The sequence below is a fragment of the Condylura cristata genome, unplaced genomic scaffold (genome assembly GCF_000260355.1).
Source record: "Condylura cristata isolate star-nosed mole 26May11 unplaced genomic scaffold, ConCri1.0 scaffold00011, whole genome shotgun sequence".
In the NCBI taxonomy this organism is placed as follows: Eukaryota; Metazoa; Chordata; class Mammalia; order Eulipotyphla; family Talpidae; genus Condylura; species Condylura cristata.
Window position 1 is genome coordinate 15,006,824 of NW_004567112.1, and position 19,650 is coordinate 15,026,473.

The 19,650-nt window shown below is 43.5% G+C and overlaps 1 protein-coding gene across 1 annotated transcript in view; it reads right to left on the reverse strand.

Annotated features, from left to right (window-relative positions):
* The window catches only part of SORCS3 (sortilin-related VPS10 domain containing receptor 3), a 503,865-nt gene that overhangs the window by 231,110 nt on the left and 253,105 nt on the right, over positions 1-19,650 (reverse strand). Inside the window, exon 4 of the mRNA XM_004680459.2 lies at positions 2,315-2,473. Coding sequence (XP_004680516.1) covers positions 2,315-2,473 — 159 coding nt within the window. The remainder of the gene's footprint in view (positions 1-2,314; positions 2,474-19,650) is intronic.

Genomic DNA, 19,650 nt, shown 5'->3' on the forward strand with positions numbered 1-19,650 from the left:
AAAAAAAAAAAAAAAAAAAAAAAGCAGCCACCAAGTCTGAAAGTATTTTGAATGCGCTCTCCCCACAAGGGTGGCTCATTAGCCATGCCCCAGATGTTCTCAGCGCCGTGGAGATGGAGGACAGCAGGTGCCTCTCCGATACACACAAGACATGTTGCATTTGGCTTATCAACCTCCTGCCATGAGATGTCTGTTGCTTCAAATCGAGCTTGTCTCTGAATAAATAAAAACATGGATTGGGGTCTGGGCTTCATCTAAATAAGTTAGCAGCCAGTTATTTAGCAATTTCCAAATATGTATTTTTTTTTCAATAAAGCTTCAAAATTTCTGGCTATTCTAAGCATCTAAACTTACAGACTATCTGACATTTGGCTAAGTCTTTCATACAATATCCACTTGATACCATGAAAGAAATGTATTTGCAATGGCTTTTGCTCTGCAAATGTCATCTGGGTATCCTTAGGGGTTTGCATTAAGCACCCGGCGCCCACCATGAGGCTCCTTAATGAGAGATATAAAGGTTATGTTGAAATTATTGTTTAAAGGTGCTGACATCTCACACACATGCACACACACACACACACATACTTGAAATCAAATATTCAAATGTATACTGAAGAGCAACTGTTTCGGAATTGAAGAATAAAGGACAGAGAAGGAGCTCTTCAACCAAGGTTATTTTCTAACTATCTCTATGCAAGACAGTGGTTGTAATTATCTTTTTTCCTTTCACTGATTGATTCTACTGCATTTCATAATAATTTGGCAACAAAATAATACTGAGGTTCTCAGATGATAGGAAATACAATGAAGAAAATCTAAAATCCCTTGCCTTAAGTATAAGTTGATGGACTCTAGAATGTTCATTACCACAGCATTTACACATTCAATTAACTTGTTTATGTAACCAACATTTAATGAGCATATAATAAGTACCTTACACTCAGGTACACCAGACTGGTGCACAGCAGTTCTGCTTTCCTAGATGATCCAGAATTTAATCAATGTAAAATCTTAACCATGCTGGTACTTCAATGGAGAGAAAGAATATCTAAGAGGATTTAACTCTGTTAAGGAGTTTAGGGAAGACACCCTGAGGTGGTAGTGCAGAATGTGAGATGAGATAGAGATGAAGTCTGCTTTAGGAAGAAGATTCCAGATCTAGGGAAGGGAGTAGACAGTGGAAGTGAGGGGGTGGAAGAAGACTTTTCACCTGGAAAGGATAACAGTGAACCCTGAGAAAGGCGGGACCAGCAGGCCTCTCCTTAGAAAGGTCTATTGAGAACTTGACCTTATTTCTGGGGCAATGAGAAAGTGCTGAAGGAGTTTAAGAAAAGGCATGAAATAACAAGGTCTACATTTGAAGAATATAATGTTCATGCTATTGTGTGAATACACTGGGACAGATTCTAGCAAAAGTTCCATTAGCAGATGTAATTATGTCTGAATGGCGGTGGTAATAGAAAGAAATGGATGGAAACAAAAGATATTTAGAGGTAAGACTACGATGGATTAGAGATGGTTAAGAACCAGGAGTCACTAGGATACCTCCTAGGTTTCTGACTTTTACAACTAAATGTATATAATCAGTTGCAGATCTAGAATTGCAGCTTAAATACTGAAAGTGAGCCAATTATGTGGGGGCGGGGAGGGGTCACAGTGGACTATTTTTGGAATATACTCAATCCGGAGGCATCTGAGGCAAGGTCAAGTATGAAGCCTGATACACAGATCAGGAGCTGAAGGACGAGGTCTCATTAGGTCACTGTATCTTAACTGTACATTTGGCAAATAGCAGCACATACATATTTGAAGTTTCCCTTCCATAGCTAAACTGAGAACAATGCTATATCAACACTTTACAAATCAAGGAATCAAGGTGTGATGGGATGTAGTATAGGCTTGAAATCTGACAAGATGCATTTAAGACCTAGATCCACTGCTAGCTGGGTAGTTTTAAACAAGCACCTTAGCTTTTCTGTACCTTTGCTTCCTATACTCGCTAAAATTACGATGAAAATATAGCCCCTAGTAACTTCACAGGGTTGTTATAAAGGTCAGATGAGTAAAATTCTGGAGAAAACTATTTTAAACCTGTGACACCATAAAGAACATTGCCAAAAAAAATGAAATATGATCGTCTTCATATTTTGATACTAGAGAACAGAAAGGAAGGCTAGTTGTGCAGACAAAACTAACTTGGTTAGAACGAGCCATATCATTGAACCCCCTCCAAAGTCTGGATTACAAAAACAAGGGTTTCTCCCTGGGTGGAACCCAGTTGACAAGATGTGAATGAAAACAACTGGTTCACCTTTTGATCGAGACTGTAGGCCAGCACCCAGTCCTCTTGCTTGGGATGGAAGAGCAGGCTCTGGATAAAGAAGGTGAGCCGGTATTTCTGGTAGGTTGCCCCTTCGTCTGAGCTGATTAATATGCTGCTCTCCATTTCAGGATCACTGAGAAGCATGATCTGGAGAAAGGGGGGAGAAAATATAGATTGAGTGAGCAGGAGAAATAAATGCAATAAAGTAAAGCCTAGCCATAAAGTCACCTGGGCTTGTATTTCACAGCATATGAAGGGGTAACTGACCCTTCTTATGAAATATTGGTGTGTGTCTTTTTTTCCTAACTTAGTCCTTCACTGCGGAAATATTGTACAAGGTCTGAATACATAGAAGATTTCACTTTGATTTTTACTTTCCCTTTTCATGACCATTGTTTACACACTGGGAGCATATTCTTAGTGGTGCACTGTGCCCTGACCTTGGGCCAGAACACTTCTCTCTCCCGTTCTTTTCCCACCTATAGTACCCCATCACGTTGTTTCTCTTACTGCTCTTTACTCATGGAAAAGCTCTCCTAAGACCCTACTATTTGTTCTGTTCTTTCTGAATTATTCCAGTGTCTTCATTGATATAAGTGGCTTTATGATCCCTGTCTTCTGGATATTTCCCAAGGCACATAAATGAAAAGACCCTTGAACTACTGCTGCCTGTCTGACTCCTTCAAGTGAAATGGACTAAATGGTCCAGTGACAAAATCCCGGCACCAGAGAGAACAGGTTCAAATCTCAACACTCCTCTGTCCATATGAGGTCACCTTAGAAAGTTACTTCACATTTAGAGCCCACAGACCACACCACGAGTTTGACGATGACCTCACTGCCTTCATCACTGGACATAATGAACATTCTTGGCAAGGTTCTAAGTAGTTTTACAGTAAGTTCTTTCCAGCAGTATTTTTTTAACCACATAATTAATTGGCCATATAGCAATTTTTTGCCACACACACACACACACAAATTACTGGTTGACATTTTGATTTGACAGTTTGGTTTAAGAGTTCCTGTTTTTACATTATATAAACATTGCCCTTTATAACAGTCTCTACTGTGGTAAGCAGGCAGGGTAGCCTACACACCAGTTTTCATACCATTCAGTGAACACGGTCATCCATCCCTCTGTCAGAACCCAAAATTCATTTGAAAACTCCCTACATTCAGTGCAATGTGGCTTTTTCTTACAATACCTCAATGACTCTGGTTTCACTTAGAACTATGATTGATGTTCTGGGATTTAAACCCAATAGATGAAGACACTAGACTTTTCCATTTGTGAAGCTGGGAATGGTCTTTCACACCACAGACACATATGTCCTTGAAGCTCTCCCTTCCAGGGAACACCCCAGACATCTGGTTTCCCTCTTCCCCTATTCTGAATACTTGACCTTCTCTTGTTATCACTTAAATATGATCTTTCTGCACCCTGTATTTTGACACACCCTTCTCACATTGCTCTAGCAAATTCTTCCACTCTTTTTTGGCTTAGTTTTTTTTTTTTTTCTTTCAACTACTACTATTTTGGGGCAAAGTCATTAAATTTTAACATGACTTCTCCCCCTCTCAGACTTGAAAATTCAGCTTCAAGTAGATCTTTCTATTAGGATGCCCCGCCAACACCACAGATGCAAGAGGCCTCCAAAGTCACCTCCTCTACGCCCTCTTCCACTCCCAGGGCTTCCTGCTGAAGTGTGAGTGTTTCCACAACCATTTATGTGAAGTCAAAAGCCCCAGATTCTTCTGCCTCTGCTGCCTTGCTCATCTCCTAGTGTCTCTAAGTTCTGTACATTTTATCTATCAGCTCTTAAGTCAGATCAATTTTCTACCTATGTCCTGTGTCTGTATTAGTCCAAAGGTAATCAGCTCTGTTCAGGATTACTGTAAGACGCCCCTGGCCAGTCTCACATTTATCTGTGTTCCCTCCGACCCACTTTGTGCACTGTGGTCAGAAAACTCATCCAATAATACAAATTATCAAGTGTATGTTTAATCTAGGAATCCCCTACTTAAAACAATTCAATGGTTCATCTTTATGTACCTATATTTGAATTCCTTAAAACAGCCTAACAAATCCACCCCACTTATGTCTTTGCTTTCAAAAGAAGAATAGTTCTTTTGACCTTTATTAGCTGACTCTATGGAACCTCTTTGAGTTCCTAATTTTGCTGAGTGGTTAAATAAGAAAATGTGTTTATTTCCTCTTACAGTTTTCCTGTCTTTGACTACATGACCACCGGTTGTCAGGGCTATTTCTGAACATGGTGTGAGCCTTGGGGCCAAAAGGACAAAATTAAGCACAAACCTATCTCCCGGTCCTATAAAAGGAAACTATTAATAGCAGGACATTTAAAATGTTATCCATAGCAGATACTAGTATTATAAAGTAAGATTTAAAACAAATTCAATCCCTTTAACTGCTAAGCTTCATAGTGGTTTTTCTCTATTATTTCTTTCAGCTTCCAAGACTAGCTTGCTTTCTTTTTTCTCAAATATTTGCTTTTGCTTCATTGGAATAAGTTATTACTAGTTATCAGCCAATTTTTAAGAAGTAGATGCAGTATAATATATTTTTTCATTCATGTGTGAATAATCTAGGGGGAAAGTCTTAGATGGGTTTTTCATAGGCAGAATAATTTTCTCTTTCTTTGGCACGGTGAAGGGGTAGGAGTGGGGGTAAATGCACCCCTCCTACCCTTGAAAAAATCTCAGGGAATGCATCCGTGTTCCCTGCAGGATTTAAGAGGACAGATATACTGCGTAAGAATGAGGCTTCATATCTACCCTCGCAGGCTCCATACTATATACTGATGGTCTACATAACATAAGAGGCAATGAAATCATTTTCCCCTGGTGCAGAGAAATTAAGCTGCTTATTTTATGCAGGTATAAAGAAGCTTCATGCCTATGATTTTAATTAGAAGATAAGACCAACATCATAAACAGATGCTATTTTATATACTGTGAGTTACAATACACTAAACAAGGGTAACCATCAAATATCTTATGCAATGGATTCTCTTCCTCAAGTCCTGCATCTCTCTGTACTTACACATGCACACTTGCAAATGCAAGGCTGTCACTCCACACCACACTTCCCCTGCGTGTGTGCACACACGTGCTTATACACTCACTGACACTGCACACATATATCCAGAAGTGAATTCAAATAAGGCATAGTGACATGATGTGGTGATCTGAAGGAGCTTTTGTTGGCTAGAGTACATTTTTATTGCAACCTTTCTCTGACATTCTCATCAGAAATCCTTTTATATACTTTGATATCACTCTGTATCAGTATTCAATCCAAGTTTCTGAGAAGAATGAAGAAAGGGAAATAGGAACCTACATGTTTTGGATTTCTAATCTGCGCCAGGCACTTTGTTGGATATTTTATGGAAACCTCAACACAAATTATGTGAAGTATCATTATCTGCATTTATAGATAAGGAAACAGGCTCAGAGAAAAGCAACTTGCCTATTACTGCCTCTGATCAACTCAAACACCCCTACCTCCATATGAGCATTTGACTGAACCTTCAAATGTTAGCACAATATCATCTTTATGAAAGGAGAAGTAGAAGTCAGAAAAGCAGGCCTTTTTCCTTCTTTTAAACATCTTTAAGAAAGCCACCCAAAGTCAACTTCAAGAACGTCCTTTTCCTTCTCTGGACTTTCATCTACTTTTAGCCAAAAGAACACAAAGAATTAAAAGAACTGAAATCCAAAGAGTAAATATAATGTTAGTACTTTTTATGGAGGAGAGGAACATAATAACATAAGTATACAATAAAGCAAATGTCTCATCAGATGTTCTATGGAGGTGTAGTTTGTGTTTGTGTATTAATATATCAAATATACAAAGAAAATCATCACATATCCACCCAAATTTGTATTGTTAAGTAGCAATTTCAAACTCAAATGCCTAAGAGGACAAAGCAGGTACTGAGAGGAACAAATAGACCAAGACAAGGAATGGGAGAGGGAGGGACACCTTCCAAACTGGAAGTGCACATCTATTCTCCAAATATTTAAAACTGATTTTTTTTTAATATGTACCTAAATTAAATCTATCCATGGGCTGAATTTTTGAGACAGGCACATGATTCTTGGTTAAGTTGTGATAAACAAATGTACAAGTCTTGATTTGCAATTTTTAATTACAGGTATACAGAAAAAAACTTCTGCAGATATAGCTCTTTTAGATGTCCCTAGGCTTTATAAATTATGTGAGTTTGATAATATAAACAGAAAATTCGACCACTGAAGAGTTTTGTTTTGCTTTATTGTGCTTTTTTTCTCATTCAGCTTTGATTCTTTATCCAGCTTGTCCCATAAGATTTGTTCTGGAAGGGGGAACAGGTATTTAAACATGATTTAGCAGAGTAATGAATGGTAGAAGCTTCAGGGACAGGTGACTTGTGTTCAAGTCTTCATTCTGCTATTTTAAGTGAAAATGTAAGGATGTTACCCAACTTTTCCAGGTCTGTCATCTCATCTATTTAAAAAATAAATAAAAAAAGAAGATAATCATTGTACCTCACTCACAATGCTGTTGGGAGGATTAAATGAGATCATGATTAAAAGGGCTTAGCACAGGAACATAATTGCTCAACAAACATTAACCTTTGTCTTGAAATCACCCAAGATGGGAGCACAGCTAAAGTCAGAGGATCACCTAGCAGACTGGAGACAAATAGAAGCTATTTGGGGCTTATTTGCATCCCTCCCTCTGACTCCCATCATTTCTGAGCTTTGTGGATAAAAACAAAGGCTCAAGTAGTGGGAAAAACAGAGCTGTTGTTCATATGGTATAGTATCTCATTCCTGCAGAAGAGAAAGTTCTGGAAATCAGTACAACATTGTGTTTAAAGTTAACACTGCTTTATGATATAATTAGAAGCTTATTAAGAGTCTTGATCTTATTTATTTTTATTTTAGCACAATGTAAAATAAACATGAGAGAATGAAGGAGGCAAAAACTGCATTTTTATTTACTTCCCTGATAATAATTTAAGAAAAACATACTCTATTAGCAAAGTGCAGCACTGCTGACATGAACACCCATCAGTAAGGAATTGTCAAGTTGAAAAAGACAATAGCTCCCTTGAGCGCCTGCTCTCATCTTTTTGGTGGGAGGTGCCAGCATGAAGGAAGTGAACGTCTCACTGCCCATGCAGGGCTGTGAACTTCTTACAATCAGTCTCAACGGAGGCACATGAAGAATTAAATGAATGTGCATGAATGCACCGTACATGACTGTAACTCAGACTAGAGATGGACAAATCTTAGGAGTTTTCTAGCATGTGGATGGTGCCATGTTTTTGTTTTTCTTTTCATCTGTAATGCTTCTTGCAGGAAATGCTTCATAAAGTTGAACAGTAGCCCACATTTTAAAACTGAGTTGCCATTGCAAAGGACACACAGAGGTTAGGAAGCAGACAGGGGCTATGCTTAGGCAAAGATGCTTTCAGAAGCCTGAAGCTTCTCTGTGTCTAAACTCGTCAAAATTGGTCTTGGTTATAGCAAAATCTTCCCAGAAATCTTTCCAAAATACGCTCTAGCCTGTTGTTGAGAGAGTCTCACAATGTCACTGATAAATATGTCATCTCATTCCATTACCTCCATTCTCTCTGTTTCTCCTGTGTGCAATCTATGAAATGGGGGAAGCAATGGGGTAGCTAAAGGCTTCTATCTCTCACTCGGCCAGACATCACAGAAAGCAAAGGAAACAAATCCCAATCCAATACTTTGAAAGCAGTCTCAGAACAGAAGTCAGCCGACTGCCTCTGAATAGAAGGGGAGACATGCTATAATTTACTGTATAATTGAGTTCTAATGGGAGACCCTTAGCACAGTTGGTGTTCAATAAGAAATAACAATAATATCAATGCAAGCTCACAGAAAATATAGAGGGAAAGTCTTTGAGCTAACCCTACAAACCTATTGATGTAATTGATACATTGTTGGATACTGACTTACACACAAATAGAGTCTGTTACAGATAAGGCTTTTAGTTGCAGTGTAAAATTCACCGCCATTCACTTTGATTTTCCATCCTCATTCTCTCTCACACACCCTCTCTCTCATCCATCCATCCACCCACCCACCCACCACCTATCAATCCATCTGGCCATCTAACATCTTTTACAGCAGTGGTCCTCTCCTGGGGAAGGAACTCCAGCAAGGCTTTGATGGGCACAGCTGGTATTTTGATCTGTTCCCTCTTGTTGCCACTCTGTTTGAACAGTGTTGTGGGAGGTGGGGAGTAGCAGGGGAAAAAATCAGCCAATCGCTTCAGTGAGGACAGTATAATGATCCAGATGGGAAGGCTAGGGTCTGAGCTACACTGGAGCTCAGAGAGACTAATAGGCAGTACTTCTGGATGTTGAAGGAAAAGGCAAAAGGGTCTTATAGATAAGATGTAGGGTGTAAACAAAAATAACAAGACACATTAAAAGGTTTTGCACCCATACATTCATCTCAGTGTTGCTTATCATAATTAAGGGTTATAGAACTAACTCAAATTGCCTGATAAGTTTTTGGCCTGCATAACCAGAAAAACAGAATTAGCACTGATAAGATAGGAACACTTGTGGGAAGAGCAGTTGGGGGCTTCGGAAATAAGGAATTCGGTGCTGAAGAAGCTTTAAGCTGCCTAACTGACATCCAAAAGGGGAGGTCAAATAATGGGCCTCCCTGGTGGTGTAGGAGTTAACTGCCAGCCCTATTATTGCTGTGATCTGTGTTCGATCCCCAACAAGGAAGCTGATCCACACATGGCGCAGCAGACCTCTCCTGTCTCACCCGCTGCTCCCCTCAGCAGTGTATTTCAGTAGATCCACCTGTGCTGCTCCCCACTCTATCTCTTGTGACTCCGCTCACCTCTGGCATCTCTAGCTTACACCCTAATTTTTCTATGTATAAATAAACTAATAGATATTCATTGAAAAAATAGACAATAGATGTTGAAGGACCATTTTTAGGAGAGCAGGCTGGCCTGCAGATAAGAGCTTAGGAGATGGCAGTGTGTGGACAGCATTTGAAGATGTGGATCTGGGGGTTCACAAAGATGGCAGGTAGAGATAGAAGAGAGTTCAGAGAGCTGAGCTCATGAGCAGTGCTTAAGGGTCAAAAAGATAATGAAAGATCTGAAAAGGAGCTGTAGAGTGAGAAGGGAAATTCAGAGGCTTCAAACCCTTGAATCCATAGAAAGAACTGTTTAACTGTCAGGGGCAGCTGGTGGCTAAGTAAGATGAGTTTAAGGAAGTGACCAGCTTGGCAACGTGGAGGTGTCCATGGCGAAGGCAGCAGAGGAAACAGACAGGGTTGCTGAAGGTAAATACTGGCATGACCGCTCTGTGAAGCTGTGTGGTGATATAGAAGAAGACTCATGAATATTCATAACTTCTGCCTTGTAATTTCTCTTCTAGGAATCTGTCCAAGGAAAGCATCAGGGACCTAATAAAAGGTTTATGCCCCTGTATGTTCGTCTCAGTGTTATTTATAATAATAAAAAGTTGGATAGCACCCAAATATATGATAGAATGATTAAATAAAGTAGGCTAAGTCCACTCAAAGGAATATTATGCAGCCATTAAGTATGAATTCAAATAGTTTTGACATGAGAAAAATAATCATATGTTTAAATGGTGCATTATAAGCAGCAGAACACATGAAGGATAATCTCAATATGGTTAAAATTGTTCAGGTGCTTATATTTAGGCACAGATAAACAACTTGAAGGGAAAAATTCACTACATTTTAATACTAGCTATTATGGTGGGGCAAGATCGTGAGTAATTTTCATTCTATTTTTTATATTTTTATATTTTTCCCAAATACTCTGCAACAAGCAGCTATTACCTTTACAATAATGAAGTTCTTCCTCTCTTCCTTCCTCTAGAAACACACGCATTTTCCTACCACTAGCCTTCACAAAAATCTTAAAATTATGCTACCACTGCCTATCACTAGGGAAAATAAGAAGCCACACACCTCTCTCTTCCACTATCAGTTCTGATCTGAGCACAGAGAGGTATGAGTGAAAGAAAGGTAGCTGGGGACCTGAACATGGAGAACACATCACTGCCCCCTCCTTGAGTCAGGGAGGAATCGCTAGTACCACCCTCCGCTAGACTCAGACCTACCCAGCTCACCACACGCTGCTTAATATACGCCCAACCCAGCTTAGATCATGGTATCCCCCCAAAAAAGCATCACCCCTATACCCACTACAGGTCATAAATATCAATTCAGACACCCAGATACTTCCCAACAGGGTACTCAGGTGTGACCTCCACAACACAAGTGCACACTCTCCCAAGCAGCCCCCTGTCAAGTTGCTTCTCTGCTGAGGCCTGTGTCTGACAACACTACCTGTCTGGGCACTGGGCCCCCCCTAGAAAGACCAGCACCCTCACTTCCTGCACCATCCTTCAAGGCCCATTTTCATCCCCTTCCTCCCATGAAGCCTCCTAAAGCTGAAGCAGACTGATCTTTGTTTCTATTAACTCCCTCAACAAATTCAGCACACCGAACTTAGGATTTAATTTTAAAATAATGGAAAAAAGTACATGTGTTTATAAAATGATATAAAATATTAGTTACATTTCACTTGCATTCATCCATTGCTACACAGGTGTCTAGTTCCTCTTTTATAAAAGTCTAACACAGACAAATTTAACAAGCTGATGGTCATATTATCTTTCAACAAGGCGTTATTTCCAGTACTTTAAAAAAGAGGGAAGTTATTTTCATCACTTTTGTCCAATAATTTTTACTGCTTTGTTGTGGTTTGATTTGGGGGTTTGGATTCATTTGATCTTTTTCCCCTTAGCAGCACTAAAGAAAGATGCACAGCACTAAGAAGCTACCTGCAGCCACTTCAGCACAAGTTTGATCCCCGGCCAGGGAGCTGACTCACCTCTGAGCAGCAGAACTCCCCTGTCTCACCTGCTGCTCCCCTCAGCAGTGTACTTTGTAGATCTGCCTATTCTGCTCCCCACTCTGCCTCTGGTGGACCCTCTCATTGCCCCTGCACCTCTGACCTGTACCCCAGTTGGTATATACACAAATACATAAACCGTTAAAATAAGAAGAAAGATGCAAACCCGGGCTTGAACTTGAGAGATCAGTGCAAGACACCAAGACACAGGTTAGATGGCAGAAGACTTGGGGGAGACACCAGGGGAATGGGAATAGCAAATCCACAGACTCAAGCTCACACAGGGTGTCTGTGTTTCCAGCCTCCATTTTTCTACTGTGAATGTCTGGGACACACAGGAACGAGAGTGTTAAGAGTTGCTGCCTCCCTCCTAAAATCAGAAAAGTGATGACGATGTGAAGAGATAAAGAAGAAAATGCTCACCGACATGCGTATTGTCTACCACAAAATAAACCTAATTTGTAAGCATCTCGTTGAAACAGCGTGGGAGGAAAATCCTGAAAAGATTCTAGTGCACAAGAGATAGTAAACGGAAATTAATTGCACAGTACCCATTATGACTAATTTAAGAATTGCAGATTGTCACTGATACAGTATTTATTTAGTGTGCTATCTTCAGTTTTTAATTTAGTGAACAGAAGAAAAAAGAATGGAGCTTTTATAAGTTCACTTGCTAATCCTATTTTTCCCACTGGATCTTCAATTCCTTGTATGAGATGCTGTCGACCAAGGCAAGCGTCAGGGGCCTAACCCTAGATGCTGGGGGAGGGCTGTTTGAGCTAGGAGAGGCAGTGCAAGCTTTTGGTTTTCATGAGAAAAACCATTGGGAATACATTTGGGACTATCCTGCTCTGGGCAAGTTGGAAGGGATAAGGCAGCTGAAAGTGTCATTCAAGGTGGTAACAAGGTCATTCTATTCTGAGGTACTGTCACACCCAGAAGAGCGAAGACCACAACAGGATAGCTCGGCTCTCCCTCTGAGGGCCAGAGTGGACTTGGCTACAGCTGACCCTAGATGCCATCAACACAAATCAGGGCAATTTGCAGAGCTGGATGGAGCTGGAAGGGATCATGCTTAGTGCAATAGCCAGAAAGAATAAGAAAACACCAGAAGGGGCTGTAAAAAAAAAAAAAAATGGACAACTATATACCAGAGACATGTTAAAGGGGTGGAGTGGGGACTGGGATCAAAAATGGGGGGAGTGCACGGAATTATGGTGATGGCACACGGGTGAACTGGTGGTGGAAATCCAGGGGGATTACAACTGAGATGGAAAAGGCACAAAATGAAGAATGATGTAAAAATAAATTTAAAAAAAAAAGCAAGTCCATCCTGGCCCTCCAGAGGGAGAGCAAAGCTGCCCACACTTGGTCTTCACACTTCCTGGGTGTGGCAGTGCCCAGAATATAGCTCCTTGCCCAAAGGGCTTGGAGGGCCAGGCTGCAGAACTGGCCGGAGCATGCAGGCCTCGCCCCACGCTGAGGCAAAGAGAAGGCGGCGCCCACCCCACTGTCCCAGGGAGCTGCATCAGGCAGCACCACACTGTCAAGGGAAGGGGAGCAAGCTGCAGCAGCTGCGGAGAAGGCAAAACCTGGCCTTTGTATTGACTGAATGAGTTGTAGAGTCAATTACTTGGGGCAGGAGAAGAAGAAGAAAAGGAGTTGGAAGGAAGCGAGTGTCTGCGTAGGTTATCGAGCTGCTGGGGGAGAGGAGTCTGTGGATCCAGATTAGTGTTACGGCTCGGGTTTGAGGATCAAGATCAAGCTTCTGCCCCTCATTCATGGTCCCAATCTTATTTTTTAATATATTTATTGTGCTTTCTTTACATCATTCTTCATTTTGTACAGTTTTTTCATCTCAGTTGTCATCCCCGTGGACTTCCCACCACAAGTTCACCCATGTGCCACCACCACAGTCCCGAACTCTCTTATTAAAGGCATCCTCTAATCAGTCTCTGGGATGCAGAGATCCAGACCAGCTGACACCCACCCAGGCGTCCCGGGTCATGCCTCCTGAGGTCCTCCCAGGGATGAAGCATCCTGCTCTCGTTTACCTTGACAGGAATCTTTGCAGGGTCAGTGGCTTGCATTGCTTAAGTTCAGGTAATTGATCGCCTGGGCCAGATGGACCTTGCCCTGGGAAGGCCCAACTGCAGGGCCAGAATGGCGGCGGGAGCAGCCCAGCACACTCAGAGCTCCCAGAGCGGAAAGGCCGAGGTGCCGTGCTTGCCGGGAGCTGGCAGAAATCCGAAGCTCTGAGCTGCTCTGTGCTCTCACCCCAGGGCCAGATCCCAGCTCTGCACACTGCCCCATCGGGTAGAGCCCCGGCAAAGCCTATTTGATAATTCCCCAGGTCTTTATGCAGCTGTTCTCTCTCCAATCCTTACTCTATCACCTCAGGGAGGCAGGGCAGACTAGACGACCACTGCATTCACTTTCTGTAGCGAGAAAACAAATAACCACACACACAACAGCTTAAAATAATATAACTGTATTGTTTCACAGTTTCAGGAGCCCAAAATGGTCTCCCTGGACTAAAACCCAGGTGTGCTCAGGGGCGCGGGCCTTGACTCTGTTTGAGCCCCTCAAGGCGCTGCTCTACCCTCTGGCCATGCTCCGCCCCCTTCCCAGATCCAAGCCAGCAATGACCAGCCAGACTTTCAGTCTTTCCCACCTGGCATTTCTGGCACTACTTCTCCACCTCCCCCCACACCGCGCCCCCCATCTCCAGCCTCCAGCACCCTTGGGATTTCCAATGGCCCAAGGAAGAATCTACTGCCCTCTGCGAATCTCAGCATCAGCTGATTAAGAACCTGAATTCCCTGTGGAACTTCAATTCTGCCTTGTGACTGAACCAGGAATAATCTCAGATCCCAGGGACCAGGGCATCTCTGGGAGGGCTTTATCACACCCCAATGTACAGGCACCGGGTTAAGGTCTGAGTCGCTGGAGGCCACTGCTCGTTATCCAGTGCTCCTAACTCAGAACTCTCTGCCATAAGTGGAGAGCTTTATCCTGCGGAGCTCTGCGTTGGTGACAAGGTGAAGGAGAGAGGGGACACAGCCAGAAAGGACAGAGAGGTGTGCAAACAAAAGCCGGAGAGAGGAGGGGGCCGAGCCAGGCAAGACATTTACCCTGCAGGTGTGCTCAGGCCCAGCCCGCTCTCCTCTTCCACTCTCCTCCCTTCAGGGCAGACCTGACCCCGTTTAGCCCCCAAACAAAAGCACCCATGACAAGGCGAGTGTGTGTCTGTTCCCCTGTTGTGTCGTAGGGTATTTGTTTTGCTTCCTCTCTTTCCCAACATGAAGTACGAGGGGAGGGGACCGAGAGGTAGCAATTTTGCCAGGCAGGTATTCTCTGTAATGATCCATCATCCTGTGCCAGGCGGTCCCCGGACAGGCAGGGAAGGGAGAGCCACGATAACAGTAATAACTGGAGAAGAGGGTCTGGCAGGTAACAACATAATGAGGAGCCCCGGCTGCCTAGGGGGGGAATGGGGGCTGGGGGAAACTACCGAAGAGGGAAGAGATGGAAGGGCCCGAAGGCTTCACGTCCTGTGTGTGTGTGTGTGTGTGTGTGTGTGTGTGTGCGCGCGGGCGCACGTGTGTGCTCTCATCATTGTTCAAAGGAAGAAAACAGCACCGGCAAACTTTTTGTTGTTGTTAAGGACAGAGCAGCACATTTGTCAAACGGCCCAACTGCCACTTCCGATTCCAAAGCTGGGCAAAGGATCCACCCCTATGGTGATTTAGATTAATCGCTTCTCATTAAGAGCCAATAAACAGGCTGCATTCTGAGAGCTCCTCTCAACCCTGCCACGGTAGCTGTGTATAATTGCTGGGAGGGAAAGCCGGGCACCCCAGAGTTGTCAAAGGTAATTTATAGGTTTTTAAGATCTAATCATTTTCTATAATATTAGATTAAATGACAGTCTATATTAAAGAGGAAATTACACTTCACCTTGCTTTCTTCACTGTTCTCCCCTTTTTCCAGCTAGGGTTTTGCAAAAAGCTCTAATCCCATGAAAAGGGCCCAAAAATGTCCTTGCAATGTACTTGAGAACAATCACCCAAGGGACTTGCCTGCACCCAGAAGTCTGTCCAGAGAAGCAGGACAAGCCAGAAATGGAAATATCCTCTTGGCTGAGCTAAGTCCATCCAGGGCTTTGAGGAGATTCCAGCCCCCCTCTTTTCCCTGGAGCAGTGCCAGCCTGGTCCCTGACCACACACCCCACAGCTCCCGGGTGGCGGGGGTGGTGCAGTGGTAAAGACAGCCCGCCTGAAACAAGCCACACTCCTACTTGACACTTGGAATCCAACAGCTCCTGCTTTCTCATTCGTGACCCACGAGGTGCTCACTAGCTCGTACTCGCTCCCTGCAGCTCTGACTATGTGCCGGGTGCTGGGATGAACACAGGAGCCAGGAGGCTGAGGAGAAGGCATTCAAGTCACATCTCTGTTTATCAGCTCATGTATTAGTGCCTTGGCTTCAAAGCTTCAGTTTCTCTCAACTATGGAATCTAAAAAGGAACAGCCGCGCCAGCCCCACCACTGTGAATGGGTTTAGAGGGGAAGAGGATGAGAAATAGTGTTTGGAAACCTCCTGACACATTGGTATCAGCCAATGCCAAGGCCTTTCTTTCCCATCTGCTCCCTGTAGTGTTAGAGAACAGTTATTCTCAATTAAGTTGGGGGATGGAAAGAGTACAGAACCAGGTTGTGGAGGGAGAGGGGTCTCTGGGGTTGAAGAGCTGAGATGTGGGCAATGAAAATGAAAAGCTAGATAGCACTATTGTAGAAGTATGTGTCTGGTCCCAAAGAACAAAAAGTAATCGTGGACACTGCTTGGTTCTGACGATGCTGGGCATGCACAATGTCAGGTTATGACAAACCAAATCCTTAGGCTGACGTCAAGGTCCCTCTCTCACTGGTCTCAGTTTAAGTTTCAACCCCATGACCCCAGAATGCCTATGCTTCTCAAAAGCAGTACCCAATTCCCTATTCCCCAAGCCCATGCTTCTCCATCTCGAAGCCACAGCTGAGGCCATCGCTCTCCCTGGAATGTTCTTTACCCTCCATGCAGTGAAAGACCTAAGCTCCATCTGTCCTTTTAAAGACACACCCAAAGTTCTCCAAGAAAGCTCCAAGGACCCCTCCTCTCCACTCAGTAGCACCTTGCAGCATTTACAATTACCTGCTTCACGTACGGTAAAACGATAAGCTCCTTTGTGGCAGATGGACGTCCCCATCTTTCACCTCCACGGTGCCCAATGTGATGTTTCTCAGAGGCAGCTCAAGAGTTCTGAAGCTCCAGTACACAATGCCTCCATCCGGGCACCAGGCTGAAGCACAGCCCCTGCCCTGCACCCCCAGCCGCTGGTGTCTGGGTGAAGGGATGGACTCAGGGCAGCACCCCCAGATGGTGCAGCGGGATTCTACCCACAGGGGGCGCTGGCTCCTTCCACTCTTACTATACTCAAAGGCCAGACCTAGTCTGTGGCCCAGCTGCTCCCCTTGAGCTGAGCTGCATAAATTCTCCTGTCCAGGATTGCCAGTGGCAGAATTTCACTCTTAGGTATATACCCAAATAAATCAAAAGCAGATATTCAAGTAAATGCATGTACACAGGTTCAGAGCAGACTATTCACAAAATGTGGCCAAAGTAGGTGAAAACAACCCAAACGTTTACCAAGAGGTGATGAATGGACAAATCTGAGTACTTCAGACGTGACTCAGTCACCAAAAGGAATAAAGTGTGGGTAGATACTACATTATTGTGGGTAGATACTTCTTTCATGCTAAGTGAAAGAAGTCAGTCACAAAAGGCCACATAGTTCATTCATATGAAAGTCCAGAAAAAGAAAGCCACAGAGACAGAATGCAACTTGAGACTACCAGAGCTGGGGGGCATCAGGAATAAGAAGGGGCTGCTAATGGACAGAGGGGCTCCTTTTGGCGTGGTAGAAATGTTCTGGAGCTACGTAGACGTGGCGTTTGCTCATGTTAAGTATTAGGTGCCACTGAATTGTTCACATGGAAATGCTATGTGAATTGCACCATAATAAATAAAATGAAACAAAACAGAGCTGGGGCCTGCACTGGTTGGCTCTAGTCTCTCTCTCATTTGCAAAGAAAGGTTAGGTTGTCAACATTAAGTTAAAGATACGAGTGAGCACAAAACGAAGTCCCATTCTAGCTTATAAAGTGACTACTCTCCCAATAAACACCGATGTTTAATGGGAAATAATAATACAGTTGGTCTCCATGGGAACCACAGGCCAGCAGCATTAAAACCGTTTAAACAGCTGTATTAACCTCAGCACCAACTACTGGTTGGTGAGCTTGGCACAGGCCTGTCCTCTTCCAGAGATGCCCAATTCCACCTTGGGCTACAGCCCACAAGAATCCACGTGTTTTGCTGCAACGAGGCGGTCCTGAGAGGGCTACCCTTCCGGGAACAAACCCTACTTGAACTGCCCCAAATCTCGCGCTAGTTCTTAAAAAATTATCATTATCAACAGGTTTTGGTTAGCAAGCGGGGGCTGTTCATGCCTAAAAGTCAGGCCCGAAGGCTCTCCTTTAAAAGGCTGGTGCACAGGTGGTCACTTTATACAGCTTTATGAAGCATGTGTTATAAAAGTACCTCTTATAAAAGTACCTCACCCATACGGCTTTTTAATACCATGGCAGTCGGTTCAATTCAGTCCCATAAAATCCCAGCAATATTTAAGTGTTAAAGGTGACTTTCACTATGATATTTATTATTGGATAATGAAAAATGGGACAGGTAGCCTTCAAAACTCCAGGCAATGGAGTGGATTGCCTCAACTGCCTCTCTTCTAAGCTTTTAATAACAGGACCACCGTATTTTCTGAAAATGACACACTTCCCCAGCGCTTCACTTGAGATTCCCGCTTGGCAACCTGAGTTTCCAGTAATTCCTCCACCCACCCACCCCCGGTGGGAGAATGTCTTAGTGACCATTAAAATATTGGATCCAGCCATGTCCTTTTTTTTTTTTTTTTAGGATAATCCTGACTCCCCTATGACCAAGAGTTCCCCAAGATTCTCATCCCAGCTGTACGTGCCGCTACAGCACCCGATTAGGAGAGGTATGAGAATGCTGTTCCCACCCACATCTGCTCGGGATCCTCTTCTCCACTCCTCAAATCCTTGCTTGTGTGCTCGATGCCATTTATTGCTCTGTGTCTGTGTCCTCAGCAGAATGTGGCATCTCTGGGAACAGTGATTTCTGTTTCTTATCCACAGCATTCAGCACAACAGCTGGCTCACTGCAGATGCTAATAGATACATCCACGTGAAATACTAGCTAACTAACTCTGAGAAAAAAATTATAGAGCAAGACCACCCACTGCAACTATCTAATACACAGTGGAGGGCACACGAGAGGGTTAGTCATCTTCAGAAAAGCCCACAGTTATCGATGGGAACCAAAGTTAATCATTACAGCCATGACACAATGACCAACCAGCAGCAGAACCCTGGAGAAAACACATCCGAATCAGCTGAAGTGCCTGCCAACATTGCATTTCCCTGGGTCCTATCTCGGACATGCTGAGTGGGAATTCCTGACCTGGGAGCAGAGTCCAAAATCTGAATTTTCACAAACACTGAGATGATTCCAGTGTACACACAAGTGTGAGCACTGCCCCGTTAGTGTGTTTACAACAACACTATCCTCCATGTCCTGACTGAACTAATGGAAACTACCAATGGCTGACAGCCCTCCCAACTCCCAGCATATACACACACACGCACACACACCATCAGGGCTGTGGCCACAGACAGTCCTCCTTTGCAAATGGAGTGTGCAAGGTGGTGCAGCCTGCATGCTTGGCTGGCTCTTTGGACTCCTTGGGAAGCCAAGGACTGCAGCAAAAAGTGATGTAGCACCAGAGACAGCACGAAGTACTACATGGGAACCAGGACACCATTTGTTAGCTCGCCTTCCCTGAATAACTCCCCATTCGTCTGCTCTGTCAGAAGCGGCTCCCCCAAATATCCCTTTTATAACTTGCTAACTGCACACTAAGCCCCCAGGAGGTGTGTCTTTCCTTACATTTTAGGCTTTCTCCACGCCACCTATTTGCTCATAACAGGATTGGAATGTAATTAGCATCAACTATGGGGCAATGAACAGCTTCTTTCTGCGTCTACATTTAGTTTCTAGAATAGAAATGAGCAGGAATTAGCCATTCCCTTTCCTCATTAATAGGCAAGAGTTGCCATCTTGCTACTTTGTCACATGTTCACACAACTCTAGCTGTTCCCTGGCTGTTGTAACTGGTTGGTGGTTTCTAGTTAGGCAAGAGAGATAAACCTGTAAGGAAGGAAAATCGAACCTG